The following is an 18874-nucleotide window of genomic DNA, read 5'->3' as shown; positions in this document are numbered from 1 at the left end:
TGGTTTTTTGAAAGGGGGCTCAAAGTACGGTGAAGCGCTTTGTTTCGTCGTGTGGAGCACACCAGTTGGCATCAGACATAAAGTGTCGGAGGGGGGCTTGACATGGTTTTAGTGTCGTCATCGATGGGTATATCAGCATTTCGCTTTATTGATGCTACCAAGCTGCTTTACATTGTATTTTACACCGTCCAGTTTTACTTTGTTTGGCACAATGTGGCGGTCTAAGCAGTAGCCTAAGGCGTCCTCTTCTTCTAGGCTAAGACTTTTCTGCTTGGATTGATAATGCAGTTAGGACTTTTTTGTTTTTGTTGTCTCCATGCCTTTGTTGTTTTGTTTGTCGTTAAAGTGCATGGTCAGATTTATCTTATTGCAGATTTATACTTCTTGATGAGGACACAAGTACGTGTTGAAAACGTTAGAGTTTATTTTAATTATGTTTTTTGTAATACATCATGTTAAACCCGTTAAAGTTACTTAGTTCTGTATGTCTATGATCTTAAATATTCGTTGTAGAATTCATTACAATAGCTTACTCTTGCAATAGCCTACTACTGGACGTACAGTAGAAATGCAACATTGGTATTTTTAAACTTAAAAATGATTTCACAAGTATTTTCAAAAAGCTACGCGGATTGCAAAGATATACAGTAGTTATTCAAGGCAGAAAATACAACAAAAATTAGCTTACATCTAAACTGTCGTTTGCTTTCGCTCAAATTTTTCAGAACATCTGGCCATGGAGGGTAACCTATAAGATTGTCAACAAATTAGCAAATTATCTAATATTAATTAATCTAACTTTTTATTGTATTAGTAGCTCATTTCACTTACAAAGTTTAACATCGATGACATACATTTATCAACTAATTACAATTTAAAAAAAAAACGACTTGTTTTATAAAATGATATAAATTTACAGTTTATGGTTTTAGTAGGTTCGGTCGCTATTTATGCACTTGTTTGTAGCCTACGTGGTATAACTTTGGGAAATGGCAAACTTTTACAGCTTTTTGTAGTATATGGATGAAACTAGGTTATGCTAACGTTTTGCTTTAAAAGATAAAGTTAAAAAAAAATTATATATCCAACAGTATTCTCAAACAACTGGTCATACTTCAAAGAGCACTGATACCAAAAAAATTAGCTTTGTCCAACAGATCCAAAACAAATAAACAGGGACAATTCACTGTAAAACTTTATAGTATATAACACCATTTGTTAATGCAAACGTTTTGTGACAGCGTCATAATTTTATTTGTAACCTACTTATAAAAACCTACTTTTATTTACTTATTGCAACGTATTATACTAAATAAAATAAAATTATTCGAGTGATAACGGAATATTAACATTGTATTTTGATTGTAGCGAAGCATACACGGATCAAAATGCCTCTGGAGTAGAAGAAAGAAAAGTTATTTTTCACGAGCCACAGTGTTTTATTCCATATTTTGTGATCGTAAAATACGAGTACGAGATACCGTCGCAAGGTTAATAAAAAAACAACTTATTGACATCATTCACTGACAACAACTGCTGGAATTGTTGATTATTTACATGCAAGCAGGGAATAAACTGTATCAGTATTATGTTCTACTTTCCTATTCAGAGATGGCTACCGTATTTGCTCCGCAATTGTTACTTTTCTTAGCGGTGAAACACAACAACAAAGCTAGTAAAACTTTTTTAATGCATTTTCCATCTCTTGGTGCTGGTAGATATTGGTTAATCGGATTGTATATGCTGGGCAGGCCGCCTCAACTTTACTATCATACAATAAACCTGAAACACATGATAAATGTCACAAACAAATCACAAAATCTCACATGTATTGCCAGAAACGACGTTTGTTCCATCTGAAAGTGTAAAAGATTATTTCTTACATATCATACATTTTCTACATTTCATTTCAGCTTTTGCAATGAAGGCGTGTACAACTGTACATACTCTATGTGGGTCTGCTACTATTCGGCGAGTCCGATTCGGCGAGTCCGATTCGACTAGTCCGATTCGGCGAGTTCCCTATTCGGCGAGAGCCCTTTTCGGCGAGTGCCCTATTCGGCGAGTTTTTGAAATTTTTGAAAGGAAATTATCGGGTACGTAGCCTAATTATAATTGCCGTTTTTACATCGTTTTAACGTCGCTAAACGTTGAAATCGTGCAGAAAGGAATAAAAATAAAATGTTTGAACTATTAAATTAAAATTCGTCATGTCAGTTCAGTTGTTTTTATTTCTGACCATCATATGAAAAACAATACACGTCAACATAGCAAAGGTAGAAGCGACAAAACGCGAACGTTAAAACGTGCTTAAATTCGTCATGTCAGTTCAGTTGTTTTTCTTTCTGATCATGATATCAAAAACAATACACGTCAACATAGCAAAGGTGTAGAAAAAGGTAAAAGCGACAAAACACGAACGTTAAAACGTGCTTGTGACCGAAGTAAGTTATTCAGTTGAAAGAAATTTGGCACGGTCGCAACACTTTCAGAAAAAATTAAGATATGAAGGAAAAATAAAACAAAGAAAATGTTACAAAAAAAAAAATAGATCATGTTTATGTCTATAACTAAGTTAGTACTTTTGAATAGTTAAAATGATTAGTTTGGACCAACAAATGTGAGGCCTACAGCTTGGATTGAAAGAAAATTATCGGGTACCGTAGCCTAGTTATCCCAACCAGCAAAAAATTGTTCCAAGAACACAGTTCATTTTTACATTGTAGTAACAGAATGAAAAGGCTAAACAAATGTGTGGCCTATCGTGTTAACGTCGCTAAACGTTGAAATCGTGTAGAAAAGGGAGCTTTTGCTGACTAGGATACTTTGAAACTGAGAAACATTCACAGAAGCCCTACGATTTGTTCCAAGAACCCATTTAGCATAACATTTCATTTGTACATTGAATCAACGTCTGAATACATTATCTTAAAAATGCAACGTATCGTAGGGCTTCTGTGAATGTTTCTCAGTTTTAAAGTATCCTAGTCAGCAAAAGCACCCTTTTCTACACGATTTCAACGTTTAGCGACGTTAAAACGATAGGCCACACATTTGGTTAGCCTTTTCATTCTGTTACTACAATGTAAAAATGAACTGTTAGGCTAACTGGGTTCTTGGAACAAATTTTTGCTGGTCGGGATAACTAGGCTACGGTAGCCTACCCGATAATTTCCTTTCAATCTAAGCTGTAAGAGTGTAGGTCACACATTTGTTGATCCAAACTAATCATTTTACCCATAGGCGCCTAAGCCGTGGGGGCCAGGCCCCCACGCACATTTCCGCGTGGGAGCAACTTTTTATGCTGCATTGATACATAAAACAATAGATGAACTAGCGATCGGCAGCAGGAAAACATTTTTAAATGCAAACCGCAACAGCTTCGCAGTAAATAATCACTAGAACGAGTAGCGATGCTACAATCCCACTCCAGACAAAAAAAATCTATCACTTTTACGTTGATTTAACGTCTGCAGACGTTGAATCAATGTAAAAATGACTGATTTTGCTGCCTGTGACATAGCAAAAATCTACCATTTAGCGTCGATTCAATGTCATCAGATGTTGAATGCACCCAAAAACAACATAATTTGCTACGTTGACGCAGCGTGCGTTTAACTTAATGCGCTTGCAAACAGCCTCGCTGTCGCTTTGAAAAGTTGAAACCTCTGCAGAGAATTGTCGCGGCAGTGAATCGGTTGCTGTGAAAATGAACTTGAAGTCTCGGCCCGAGGTTACCACTAACCAACGTAACAAGGGCTGGTACAAACCGCACTGCCCACAGTCGCACAAGCGGCATAATCAATACAACAACGGACTCGCGCAAACTGCATGGCGCACACACGTCCGTTGCCATAGAAACCCGATGATGATGATGGCGTATGAGCGATCTTTCCAGGCTAGATTGGAGGGCAGGAAATCTTCAGCCACTCGGCAGTCTCGTCGTCCAGGATTCTCAGACCATGCGCACCGTGTGGAGGCCGGTGGGTTAGGCAGTGGTGGATGACATGGTCTGCGGTCTGTTCCGTGGCACCACACTCGCATTCTGATGAAGGAGCCAGGCCCCATTTGTGCATGTCCGAACGAAAGCGGCCGACGCCAGTTCGCAGGCGGTTAAGCCTGACCCACGCAAGCCTTGCGAGGGACATCCCTGGTGGACGGGGATCGGCGTTGGGTATGAAGTCACGGAGCGTGGAGGTGTGATTTTGCCACTCCGTGTTCCACATGTGGTTCGTCCAGTGTGCCGCACTTAAACTAAGTTCTTCTGCGTTCTTAAGGAGTTGTTGTGCGGCAGGCACAAAGGGGCGTCTTGATTTCAAGCGCTGCTTTATAGGTGGTGGTCTCTTGAGTGTTGCATGGAGGAGATGGTCGGGGTCCAAAGCGCGGCGAGCGAGAGAAATCGTGGCTCCTTTACGGCGTAGCTCAGCGGGTTGGATGCCTGCTAGGATGGGTAGGCAGTCCGTTGGAGTGGGACGCAGGCATCCAGTCACAGTACGCAGTGCGTCGTTAATGGCGGTATCAATCTGGTGGGTGTGAGAACTACGACACCAGACCGGCGCGCAGTACTCAGCGGTGGAATGAACAAGGGCTAGGGTAGCTGTACGAAGAGTTTTAGCACCAGCTCCCCAGCCGGAACCCGCCAATCGCCTCAAAAGTGCGACGCGTGTAGATAGTTTTTTGCGCAGTGACTTCAATCCGCAGACACCCGCTCAAAGGCGGGGAATATGCGCATCTTTTGTTTCATCTGCAACACGAAAACGGGCGTATTACAGCGAATTGAAACTTGAAAGCTGGTCAGCCTCAGCCATAAGTTGCGATATTGTAGTGAAAAGGGAGCAATGTCAAGTCAAAAACTTAATCAAACGTCTCTCTGTAACTATTTTTCAAGGGCTGTTTACGGATGTCAGCAACTTTTAAATTTATTAAAGGTGACGTGCTGTTGAATTGCTGTAAACATGAATGATTTTGCTTTCAACAGGTATATTTTCAAGCATATGATCAAGTTAGTAATTTTCATTCCATTTACAGTATACCTTTTAGTAAACCTTTTCGTCTCTTGTTTCATGCTAATAAATCTAGTTTGTTGCTAAACTTTATGTTGCGCTTAGCTTAAAGAATCGCAGTCCGTCAACCGCTAGCCAACGCAGACGCATAGCATGTGTTTTGGTCGAGCTTTGTTTATAATAACTAACGGTAGGTCGAACGTAGCGATAACTCCGAGTGTGGCAATAAAAGCAATCCTAGTGTGGCGACATAATTACGTCATCCATCTGCGTGACATTTCGCTGAATTTACGTTGCTGCTGATGAAACACGCTTTCGCCCCCACGGCCAAAAAAATAGTTAGGCGCCTATGATTTTAACTATTCAAAAGTACTAACTTATAGACATATATAAACATTATTTTTTTTGTAACATATTCTATGTTTTATTTTTCCTTCATATCTTAAATTTTTCTGAAGGTGATACAACCTTGCCAAATTTCTTTCAACTCAATAACTTACTTCGGTCACAAGCACGTTTTAACGTTCGCGTTTTGTCGCTTTTACCTTTTTCTACACCTTTGCTATGTTGACGTGAATTGTTTTTGATATCATGATCAGAAAGATAAACAACTGAACTGACATGACGAATTCAAGCACGTTTTAACGTTCGCGTTTTGTCGCTTCTACCTTTGCTATGTTGACGTGTATTGTTTTTGATATGATGGTCAAAAATAAAAATAACTGAACTGACATGACGAATTCAAGCACGTTTTAACGTTCGTGTTTTGTCGCTTTTACCTTTGCTATGTTGACGTGTATTGTTTTTGATATGATGGTCAAAAATAAAAATAACTGAACTGACATGACGAATTTTAATTTAATAGTTCAAACATTTTATTTTTATTCCTTTCTGCACGATTTCAACGTTTAGCGACGTTAAAACGATGTAAAAACGGCAATTGCAATTAGGCTACGGTACCCGATAATTTCCTTTTAAAAATTTCAAAAACTCGCCGAATAGGGCACTCGCCGAAAAAGGCTCTCGCCGAATAGGGAACTCGCCGAATCGGACTAGTCGAATCGGACTCGCCGAATCGGACTCGCCGAAACGGGCCATTCCGACTCTATGTGGTAGCCATTTGTGTAGCCCCCTTGTGCTATTTAAAAAAATATATAATGTTGTAGATTTGTATGGTTGGGATTTTAGGAAAGTTGTTATTTTCAAATTACAGAAGTTTATTTATTGGTAGGTATTGATGTCACGTTAAGTTCTCAATGTTGCTAAGTTTTTATTGTTCATATTACATCCACACTGCTTGTATCAAAGCAGACACTGACAAAACATGTGAACAAGATTATCTCATATACATCAACATCGATAAGAATCATGCAGAGACTTTTTGAATATCTCACATAAAATCTGTTTTAGATTGACTGCCTAACCTTCAATATTAAACCTCTATACTTGAATGCAAAGAAACAAAGCAAACGTAGGCTAGGCCTATTTGTATTTCAATCTTTGATACATTATTATCAACGAAACTTGCTAAAAAAGAGAGGTAAACTAAATGCAAGATAGATTAGGTTTTAAAAAAATTATGTTGAAACATCTTAACCTACTTGGGTTAGTGGTTACCATTAAAACCAGTTAAAAGTAAATAAAAGTCACGTGGGCTTCACCCAGTGCTGTGTTAAGCCCTTGGTGGGCCCCGGGGCCAAAATAATTTTGGGCCCCTTATCGGCAAGCGACTTATGATAACATAGTGTGTATGTTAACTGCACTGATATGGAAAGGTGGTTCACTTCACTAGACTTTCTCACCAGTTGAGAAAACAATACAATAATAAGAGCAAACACAGGTCTATCAAGTCGTAGCTACACCTTTGCTTGCAATGAAAGCCAAAAGTGTTAACGATTTCTAAACATACTGGCAACGGTCATGAAGCGTAGGGGTCATTCAACCCAGATCTTATATCACACAGTAGAAGTTAGCATAAAAATTTGACATGCTTATCACATTGAGTTATACAATTTTAATATCGAACAAGAATTGACAAAATTATGAGAATTTTAAATTGGTTAGAGGTTAGTTACATTTGAAAGCAATTTTTTCCAAAAATTACAATTGGCATTTGAAATTTCACTAACCTATTATTTTTAAATGTATAGCCATAACATAGCAAAACAGTTTAGAAGTGCAAAAAAAAGTGAATTCATAAATGCTTTAACAAACAACATTTTAACACTTTCACCAAGTGGTAATTATGTTTTGCCTTATAGGATCACCGGGGTGGAGGCTGACTTGGTGACCTCATAAGGTCTTTCGCTTCCTTCCTCTCTCACTTTTATGTAATGTACCAGTGCATTTGATGTAATATTTTGTGAAAAAACATAAACCAGTGATTGATTGATTAAACCACTCACCATTACAATACTTTCAAAAAGCTACCCAAGTACCCATTCAAAATGCTAGCATGAAAACTCAAGTGTACTCAAAACTCAAATGTGCATAATCAGGAACTTTAGTATGATAAAAACAGTAGTTACCAATCTAGTGATATACTTTCAATTCACAACAGAACAGTGTTAATTTATAACAGCACAGAATGGCGTACATGGTTTATTAACTAGGCCTACTCACACAAGATACACTATTATTAGAAACCTGTTGTTAATCATGCTATATTTCACTAAAACATTTTTTTTATTAATTGCTTTATTTTTGGAACATTGTGGTTGTTGAATTTAAGAAGCACAATTATTATGAGCAGCAGTTGCTGTAATCTAACTGTTGAATTAACTTTACTACATGTAATTATTTTTTTCATATGCAAACACCATTGGTCATGCTAAAAACAGCTGTTATTGGAATGGTGCATGGGCATGAATGCTGACTTATGTAGATGAAGTTTAATAACTTTATCACATGTTGCAACTACTTCACAGAAATCACAGCATACATAAGAAAATTACTATGAACTTTAACAAAACGGAGCAATATTTACAGTGCAACACTAGTTAAGAGGTTTCTAGGTAAGGTCTAACAGCTTCATTACTCACTGACAACTTTGCAGTACTCAGAAAGCCTTCATAGGTTACTGGTGCTTAATGAAATGTCGTAATGCTTACTGCACAATAACTACTACCTAGTTAAACTTTTATAACTTCATAAACAACAATCAACCCAGCAGTGTACAGAACACAGCAGAAATATAACTTATAGTAAACACAGGTCTGTCAAGTTATAGCTTCATCTGTGCTTGGAATGAAAGAAATGAAATATAAAGCAGCAACGATTTGAAATCACAAACAAAATCCTGGCAACTGTCATAAAATACTTATTATACTGGTATCTAAATGTATGCTGGTTACGCTTGCTGATAGCTACCTCTGTAAAGTCAGGGATATTTATAATTACGGGATTGTCAATGCTAAAAATGAAATGCTAATTAATCTATGAGAAATGCTATTTTGTTTACTGTTTACAATTTTTTAGCAGTAAACAAAATATGACTGCAGAAATGGAATAGACTACAAATAAGACAAACATTTTTATGGCCTACATCTAAAGGCAGGTGAATTGATTATTACACTACTCAATGTCCGCTGTCCGCTTATTACTTGCTGACCTTTGAGGTCAGTTTTTGAATTGTTTGCCTTACTTTTGGTGGTCGTTCTTCAGCTTGTGGCCTGCTGGTCACTTTATCTGGTTCTTACCACAGCAATTAAAGACATGGGTAAAGATCGCATTAAATGCTTCATGGTTTCTGGTACATTCAAGGTTTAACATTTGGCTCAACATAACTCTTGAAAAAAAAACTATGCAAAGAGCTTTGAGAAAAACATTCCCTTGTTTGGAACTTCTGCAAAACTTTTGCAGCACGTCTGCACCATTGGTAATCATAGTAAACGAATGTACTTCAATGGCAATAATGGCAAAGCAAAGTTTGCTTGGTTCTGACAAACCTCCATGGTCAGCCATTTCAAAGAATTCCTCTTTGAGAGTTTTGTTTATAAATCTGAAATGTTCAAAGCAAGAATGTCGCTAGTTCAAACAAGACATCTTCTTTATGAAATGCTGAACGAAATCTTGGTACATAGCAAGGTTACACCATTCTAGAACTAGACTACCAGTTGTAAACCAGTAACATTCACTTTGAAGTTAAGCTTAAGAAAACAAAACACCCTGTAAAACCAAAACGTGAAGCTAAAAGTGCAACAGCCTTAATGCAGCTTATGACAGTTCAAAAAAGACTTTTATATACCTTGCAAGTTATACCAGTAGATGTAGAAAAATACTTTATTGTTAAAAGGGATATAAATAGACCAACTAAACTTTCAGCTAGTCCAGTATTACAAATAGTATTTTATGTGTCTTGTTTAGTTATTGGCAGACTTCAAAATCAATCGTATCTCACTCTTAAAGTTTATGCTAAAGAGAAGCTAACCTACAAAACATGAACGCTTTCACCTTACCCGGTATGCTAAAGAAAGGTTTCAATCTATGCTTTTGCAAAATTTAGACAAGGCATTACAATTAAGTTATGCAAATGTCTTATATAATTTGCCCATTTATGACAATCATTTTAAAATGAGCTGTCTACTTCGTGGTTCAACAGTAGCTTACAAAGTATGGTGATCCTACCAGTGTATAAAGTGGTTTCAGTTCAATAGTTGCCAATTCCAAAGTTTTACCACAAAATACGAAAAAATAAACAACCAAAATAATTAAAACACATTTATCTTAAACACATCTTTGTGGGAATTGGGCCCGTCTTGACTTCAAGTACTTATTCAATTGCAACCAACCTGTTTTATTTCAAATACAGGTAGGCTAATTTTACTAATGTTGTGATATTTTAACTTTTCTTTAAGATACCGTAATGTGGTGTTTTTAGAGATGTTTTGGTATAAGGGCCCAGCATCTCATTGGTACCGGGCCTAAATTATCTTCTTAATGGACAAGTAGGCTACACGCAGTAAACTTTAACAGCTAAAAAACACATTGTTACTGAAACGCAAAAGTCTATTACCTGTGGGCCCCCTGAAATTCCATCACAAAATAACTACAACACATTTATTTTAAACACACCTTTGTGGGAATTGGGCCCTTCTTGATTTCAAGTATTCAATTGCAACCAACCTGTTTTGTTTCAAATACAAATGATTTTACTAATGTTGTCGCAGCCTATTTTAACTTTGATTCAAGATAATATGGTGATTTTTGAGATATTTTGGTATAAGGGCCCAGGCCCGGCATCTCATTGGTACCGGACCTAAATTATCTTCTCAATGGAAGTACACGCAGTAAACTTTAGCAGCTAAAAAACATGCCACTGACGCGCAAAAGTCTATTACTTGTGGGCCCCCTGAGATGGTGGGCCCGGGGGCCGGGCCCCCCTTGGCCCCCCCCTTGACACAGCACTGGCTTCACCTAAGACGCAATGACACAAATTCTATGCAAAGAAAAGTACAAATTCAATATTACTACACAATCTAGGCTAGACAGAGCAGACGCTTTCTCAAGCCAGATGGAAAAAGAAAATAGCCTAAACCAGTGGTTCTCAACCTTTTTGTCTTGGCGAACCCCTTTTGGTGCTTCCGAAGCAGTCACTGATCTCTGAAAAGATTTTATCCGAAATTTTAATATATCGCATTCTATTCTAATTTTATTCATCTCCAAATGGAATCAAATGTTGCATAAGTTTCGAAGCGACAAACTTAGAAAAATTTGCCCAATTTGCGACTCACTTATGACGATTAATGACATTGACGAAGTTAGCCTATATCATAAGCTATATGTTGGCACACAGGATCAAAATCAGTAACCTATGTGTTGATTCAATGTTTTTCTAATAATTTTATTAAAAAAACTTGATAGAATTTTTGCTACTGTTACAAAGAATTTCTTCCTTTTTTCATTTGTAATCAACTTTTCGTTGTGATCACAGCCATGTAAAACTGTGAGTGTTGATTGATAGACTGCTGATTAACGTTTCACTTCCATGATAAGCATTGATTAACGATCCGCTGTCTCAAAAAAATTAAGTTGAACATTGAACATAGCTTTATGAAAATATGATTTTATTTATTTGTAACATGTACCATGTTTTAACTAACAAATTTACATTTTAACATTTGACCGAAATTTATCATTATTGCAAAATGTATTTCAATGCTGCAAATTCAAAACCTAACGTTCTCACAGAACATAAGTCAAGCTTCCTGTTAACAAACGCCACTCACACAGAATCTAGCTCAACACATCTGTATTTCTAATGCGACATAACTATGAAACCCGTATAGCTTTTCCCTTGATTCTTACGATAGCTATTATTAATGAAAAAGCTCTACCGGTATAATATGAAGTAAGCGGGGAATTGAAAAGGACAGACATTCAAAAATAGAAATTCAAAGAAAATGAAGGGGTGTACCAGCAAACATCTATAGGATTGGCCCATGATACAAGAGAAGGATCCCCAGAGGATACAAACTGATATGAATGAATCAACAAGTGAATAAAAAAATAAAAAAATAACAAAAAAATAACAGGTAACCTCTCAAGTACATGTAGCTCCACACAGAGTGAAATTTACATGCCTTTTGACTCTTTTTTATTTCTTTAAAAGTATTATTGACTCAAAAAGAATGTCTAAAAAGACATTACAAAAAGTAACTACGGACAAAGGCCAGTGTTTCGATCTTCAGATCTCTTCAGCGTAGTACAGTGAAAGTAGAAAGTTGTCTTGAAGCGCTGGTTGAGGTGATGATTTGAAACTTGAGTGATTGTTGTGAGACAATGAGACTGGATTTAAGTTTTAAATTTGGACCTCAGCGAAACGTAGTTCCATTTTTCGTAAACGAAATTTTTCGTAAAAAAATTTTTCGAAACGTAGTTCCAATTTTCATTGTCTCACAACAATCACTCAAGTTTCAAATCATCACCTCAACCAGCGCTTCAAGACAACTTTCTACTTTCACTGTACTACGCTGAAGAGATCTGAAGATCGAAACACTGGCCTTTGTCCGTAGTTACTTTTCGTAATGTCTTTTTAGACATTCTTTTTGAGTCAATAATACTTTTAAAGAAATAAAAGAGTCAAAAGGCATGTAAATTTCACTCTGTGTGGAGCTACATGTACTTGAGAGGTTAACTGTTATTCAAAAATAGACTTGCAAAACGAAAGGACTGAACTTTAGTTACATTTGACACTGCGATTTTTCTAAAAAATTACATGGTTACTTGGTAAAATTTCACACGATGATTCGCCAACAAATTTTTGTGTAGCCTACTGTACTCTTAAGCGCAACGCCGGCAATTTATTGCTTGTCAAACGTAACTGATTTCTGTTTTTTGATCATGGGAAGTAATAAAGCGAATTGTTCAGCGGTAGACCGCTTATTTAGCTGCCGATGTCGACAATTTTGTTTTCATACCGAAGCACCATTTGCCACTTTTAATATTTTTAAACGTTTACATTAGGTTTTGCCTACTAATTGCCTACAAGTTGCCTTTTCAGGGAAACATAACCATGTAATTTTTTAGAAAAATTGCAGTGTCAAGTGTAACTTGAATTTTTAGCTCATTTTAATATTCCTTTTATTTTGCCTTTCGGCAGAACAGATTGCAGGACACCCCGTCCCAATCTTATTTTATACAGACGTGCAGGTACCGCTCTGCAAAGCATTGTGGTTTCGCTCTCGAGCAACCACTTGTGATTTTTGTGCGTCATGGGGAAATCATGCGAAGCCGCCTGCGCCATATGGAGGTTGTTATCTTTCCCCCCATTTTTTATAATTATTAGGAGCTAACATGATTTGAGAAACTTTGTTTAGCTACTTTGGCCACTGTTTTCTTTTGTTTGGAATTGCAGTATATGCACAGTTATTTAACCTGAATATGGAACTTTGTGTGTAAGCTTAGTTGGCATTTGGCCATGTAATTCTTTTATCTCTTGAAAAGGCAGAAGCGCTGCCACATTCTGAAATCAATAAAACAGTACCATTCATCCCACGTCGTTCAAACGTTGATTAACCACTAAAAACATACTAGCCGCTTTAGGCCTAAAGATTTTATCTTGGTATGTTCTATTGAACCATTAATGTTTCCTGTTGCATACACCTTATTAGCCGTAAGCTTAGCCTGCGCCATGACACTGTCATGTTACGTAGTATTTCCATTTACCCTATGTTATTATTTACCGCTTTTACATATCGTACTTCAAGCTACGCCATGTCTCACTGACATTGTTCATTCACTGATATATCAGAGCCACTATCGCATCACCACCTGTTTTCACTGCATTTTATTACAATATTAGGTGCTCACCATTTCACCTAGCCTACGTTAACTAAGCTATTCCTTCTCAACGACTTCGCTCATTCACTGACATTGCATCCCCTGTATTGTATCACATTGTACATACTTACAGTCCACCGATTTTTTCCTGCCTGTTCTCACACTTGAACAGCTTCTAGAACCTCATAAGCTGGCATTTGCCGCCATGACTAAATCATGTCGCCCAGGCGTTTCAACCATTTTATGCTATATGTTGTTGTTATTGTGTTATACTACCGTGTACGACTGTACGTACTTTACTTATTATACCGTAATTATGTATCTTGCGGATGCTACTCTGTATCACGTTTTGCAGATGCACCCCTCACCACACTGTTGCTGCTAGATGAGATGCGAGAGACCTTGAGAGACTACAGCACTACGACGGATGACACGACAGAGTTCTCTATCGCCACCACACGGTGACTTTCATCAACTTACCTCCACGTGAGATGCCTCTATTCGAGATGCCTTTACTTAATGACGTCAACTCGGCTAGCCTCATTGCCGCCTACATGCACCGAAGCTGCATCGTGATTTTTCAACATGGTCAAACCCATGTCCTCAGCAAAACTGCGATACCGTGCACAGTAGTTGCATTGCTACACACTCAAGCCTTCTTCACACAAGAAGCACTGCTGCTTGCGACACACCGACGTGCACCACAGTTGCACTGTCTATCCAGCATCCAGCTGCTCAAGACGTCTGCTTTACAGCTTGCGACCTTACAAGCTGGCCACTCCCATGTCGTGCTCATAATCTGTCAACAGACATAAACTGAACTGCTCATCAGCATTGCTGTCATAGTCTCGAACTCAACATGCTTGAACTGTATACATAGCATATCTGGTCCTCAAAGACATTACTCTCATGAACGTCATCTCAGTCTAGTTAGTACAACCTTCGCGCACGCGCCGCTCACCGCTATTTTATTATTATTATGGTTGCTTCTATGAGTGTCAAGCCTATCTCCTCGGACGCGGGGCATGAACAGTCAAGGACACTCACCTGCCTATATAGCTAAGCCTATGTGTATTTTATCTTGCAAGTGCAATTTGTGTATATCATCCTAAGCCGAAAGGATCCCAGGGAACTAAGACATCGCCTTATCTCTTATGATAAACGACTGTTACCCCTGTAACCGCAATTACTGTAGCCTATTACAGTCCTGTAATTATTGTATATCGTAGCCTACTAAGCCAAAATGGCTCCCAGGGAACTTAAGACACCGCCTTATCTCTTATGATAAACGACTGTTACCCCTGTAACCGCAAGTACTGTAGCCTATTACAGTCCTGCAATTATTGTATATCGTAGCCTACTAAGCCAAAATGGCTCCCAGGGAACTTAAGACATCGCCTTATCTCTTATGATAAACGACTGTTACCCCTGCAATCACGTTATCGACTACTTGTTAACTTATGTGCGCGTCTAATCTCCTCATCCCACGAAAGGGTGGTCATGTGTCTTCCCCTAGCAATTGTTAGCCTTTAATTGTCAACTTTCTTTGTAAAGTACATATCTTATATTCACACACCTATATATTATTGCATCATGTATAACCGAGTTATTGTAATATTATTTATCTGTTATTTTGCCGTAAGGAAGGAAGTGTGTAACATGTACCATGTTTTAACTAACAAATTTACATTTTAACATTTGACCGAAATTTATCATTATTGCAAAATGCATTTCAATGCTGCAAATTCAAAACCTAACGTTCTCACAGAACATAAGTCAAGCTTCCTGTTAACAAACGCCACTCACACAGAATCTAGCTCAACACATCTGCATTTCTAATGCAACATAACTATGAAACCCGTATAGCTTTTCCATTGATTCTTACGATAGCTATTATTGATGAAAAAGCTATACCGGTATATTATGAAGTAAGCGGGGAATTGAAAAGGACAGACATTCGAAAATAGACTTGCAAAACGAACGGACTGAACTTTAGAACGAGAAGGTTAAATTCACGACTGGGGAATGTCGCTCTTCTGACACCGGTCGCAATAAATTATATTGATTAGAGATATTTTTCAATTCCCGAATAGCAAATTTGTAACACTGATTAATAAAAATGTTTAATCCTATTTAATTCGTTTGACTTTTTTGTAGGAAGTCATACCCCTAGACTAGGCTAGACAGACAGAGAGCCTAAATTATCCTTTTTATATTTATACACAAATTACGACAGTTAGACAGCCAAAACCCTGCGCTGGGGACAAAAAGAAAGCAAATCCCTACACATTTATATGATTTTTGGGGAAACCAAACCTTGCTTGATGTCCTCTGAAATTTCAAACGACCCACCAGTGCGTTGCTACGTACAGTTTAAGAATAATTGTAGTACACAAATAAAGCACAATCAATTTTTAAATTTCTTCGTTTATCAATCATGCTGCAAACTTGGAAACTTTCATGGATTCCCTGAAATCGCTTTTCGAACTCCTTGGGGTCCGCCGGCGCAGGTTGAGAACTACTGGTCTAAACTAATGTAGCAGTTGCTTTTATATTTGCTCTTTCTGCAATCAGCTTGAAGAGTTCGACTTTACAAATTCTTACGTGACATTTAGTCATTTGATAGTAATCCACAAGCTTACTTTGGTTCCCAGTCGGAGGGATGGTCACGCTTTCAAAGCTAGAAAATGATCTATTCCCTGAAATTTGTCAGTGCATAATTGAAATGAATCTACTATTAGTAAGCTAAGCAATTGATTCAGTGAGGTAGTGAAACAACAGCATAGCCTACGAAAAAGAGTCGATCTTAAAGCCTAAAAGACTAATTGGCTACTCGATTGTCATACAATACTCTGAACAGAAGGTACCCAATTGAATGAGAAAATAAGATAATTTAGAATAAAAGATCACATTTTTTGTTTAATTGAACGATTCAATATAATCTTTAAAATTTTTCTAGTGAAACATAATGACAAAATACCCAACTTGACGTCAGCGATGTTTACCATGCAAGAAATTAGTGAAAACAAGTTTGGTCTGCTGTAGTGTTTTCACTGTTGCTTGAAATTTGAGCTTTTAAACTCTAAAACATTGCAATGTGAAATTATACTTATGTTTTTGCCTTGAACTAAATTATAAATAATATCAAACTGTTCTACGTCAAATATTCACCCTTTTGAAGTTCTTACGGAAAACATACAATCTTACAACTGACATAATAAATACTTACACATCGGTAAAAACTCGAGCCTTATTGGAAACTTCGAGATTGCATCTTTTTCTTTCCCAATTAACAGTACTAAATTGCAAATAAGAAAATTGGTTTGTTTTGGTCATCTTGGTTTGTCTCGAGATGAAGGAAAGAGAGAGCAAAGCAATTATGAAATTGCGCTAAGTCTATACTCATCTGGCATTGCATGTTTAGCCGGAGCTTGATTGGGAATTTATGATATTGTAACAGGAACTTGCTGTTTGTGACCGGTATTTATCACAAGACATACTTTCTGAACAAATATGACGGCCATTCAACTAAAATAATATATTCGATAAAAGATAAATCAGAGATATAATGCAGGAGAAAGTTCATTACATGGGGGGCTGCTGACAAACACTCGTGAAGGTTAGGATTTCTAAATTAAAACAAGATCAAAAACCTGCAGTCTTAATTAATGAATCATCTTAATGTGGATTAGTTTTTCAATAAAAATTTGTTTTTTATGTGAATTTACCTGTATTATTATTTTTCGTTAAAACATTGTCTCACTGCGCGATGCCCTTTGAAATTTCAAACAACGCACAGTTTAACCCTATCTTAATACGAGCTGTTTTCGTAGGAGGAAAGCACGTCACGGGCTATCTTGTCCCCGTGCTAATTAATCGCTAATAACGGGAGCTATGAAAATCACAGAAGACAGAGCCATAATATTCTACAAGATAATAGCCATGTGTATTCTGCGTATAGAAATTAAATTTTTATCTAACAAATTTATTGAAATAAAGTGTTCGGATGAAAAAACGTCAGAAGGTCGGTTTTTATTCTGTTTTTCCGAAAATAGCTTCAAAATTGACATTTTTGAATTATAACATAAAGTAATGCTAAACTAAACAAAAAATTACTTTTTCCCATAAATATAAGGCATTTTTGGCCGTTTTTACATTTCAAAGTAATTGCACTAACATTTATATTGCACTAACATTAAGAATAGCTCATGATGTTCTTTGCGTCTGCAATTGTTCACAGTCACCATTATTAGGCAAGTGTAATCCAGGGTGTCATAAATTAGATGTACATAGTTGCTGAAGGAAAAATGGTTTAGAGAAAATAACTCGTCACTCTATTCTCGTTATAACTGAAGACTTACAGTGGGAGCCTTTCTGCGTTATTTTTTTTCATCTTCTAGCTCAGATAATAAATAATATGTGACTGTTTTCTACATTCGGTTTTTCATTAATTTTTAACCACAAACAGGTAAACATTTTCTCAATCTATAATGTTTCGTTTGTAAGTTAATTTTATATTGTAGCTACCTCCAAAATTAACGTCCCGGCAATTTAAGTTGTGGTACTTGCCGGTTTCGCAACTGTTAGACTTCATCCGCGTACCGATATCGCACTTTTCGTTTAAAAAATGATCTGAAATGACAATGCAATGGGTGAGCTATATTCCATGAACAACTCATTCTGAGCAAAAAAATAGCGACTGCTAAGATGATACGCGAAATCAATAACATGGTAGATGATGTGGAAGCATAGATCTATCTACAAGAACAATATTAAGCTTGCGAGTAAAACAAAACAGCATTTTAATTGCTATTGTTTTTTATTTTATCTGATCTTTATTCTCGGACTGAAAAGCTTTTTTTGAAAGCTTAATCCTGGCGGTTTAGCACACTTGTAGAGGCTTTGAACCACTGATCCAGGCCCAGTCACAGAGAGTCACAGAGATTGACAGAGTGGAGTTTCCGATAGTTATTGAAGTGTTGTTGCCGGGGAATTATTTCATCCACTATGTGGGCTGAATGGAGAGCAGTCCTGAAATGTGTTGCTCAAGCGCACACTTCGAGAGCCTAAAAAATTGATATAGTACCATGACATTTTCGTATAATATGTGTAACAATTAATATAATATACTGCACACTTAATTTCGATTAGGCTACTAATTTGTAAAGGAATAAATATGTTGCAACTATAGAGTTCAATTTGATATTAAACTCAAGTTTCGTGTTTTGAATGATGCAACAATATTTATAAAACTTATATCTAAACCATTGCAATACCACAGTCGTTGAAACAAGCGTTAGTCGAACAATAGGTGGTTGAACAAAGTGAGGATAGTGGGGATTTAGTGAGGAATTACGGATGAAACTGTAAACTTGGGAAGATTGGGAATTGAAAAGATTGAACAATCTGGAAAGTGGGGATTTTAGGGAGTAAAGATTCGGAGTAAAATTTGGTAGAGTGGAGATTTGTGAGATTGGAGATCTAAGGCAGTGTTTCCCAACCTGGGGGTAAATTACCCCCGGGGGGTAATTTGCCTGTTTTCGGCGGGTAACGAGACCGGAGGTTGTAAACTTTATAAAAGCGAAGGAATG

At 37.2% G+C, this 18874-nt stretch overlaps 1 protein-coding gene across 2 annotated transcripts in view; it reads right to left on the bottom strand.

Moving 5' to 3' along the window:
• Positions 1–17896, bottom strand: part of LOC145775681 (adhesion G protein-coupled receptor L4-like) — a 38245-nt gene extending 20349 nt beyond the window's left edge. The window contains exons 1-5 of one of the 2 annotated variants that reach the window (XM_082587024.1): positions 17811–17896; positions 16513–16581; positions 15926–15982; positions 1827–1856; positions 689–748 (exon numbers count right to left, since the gene is read on the bottom strand). In XM_082587024.1, the coding sequence (XP_082443150.1) occupies positions 689–748; positions 1827–1856; positions 15926–15982; positions 16513–16581; positions 17811–17877 (283 nt within the window). In that variant the 5' untranslated portion in view covers positions 17878–17896. The remainder of the gene's footprint in view (positions 1–688; positions 749–1826; positions 1857–15925; positions 15983–16512; positions 16582–17810) is intronic. The other variant, XM_082587033.1, reaches the window with a different exon arrangement.
• Positions 17897–18874: the final 978 nt, after the last annotated feature.

Source organism: Aplidium turbinatum, chromosome 1, assembly GCF_918807975.1.
Source record: "Aplidium turbinatum chromosome 1, kaAplTurb1.1, whole genome shotgun sequence".
Classification (NCBI taxonomy): domain Eukaryota; kingdom Metazoa; phylum Chordata; class Ascidiacea; order Aplousobranchia; family Polyclinidae; genus Aplidium; species Aplidium turbinatum.
Note: the sequence above shows the minus strand (reverse complement) of the source record. Positions and strands in the feature narration are given on the sequence as shown.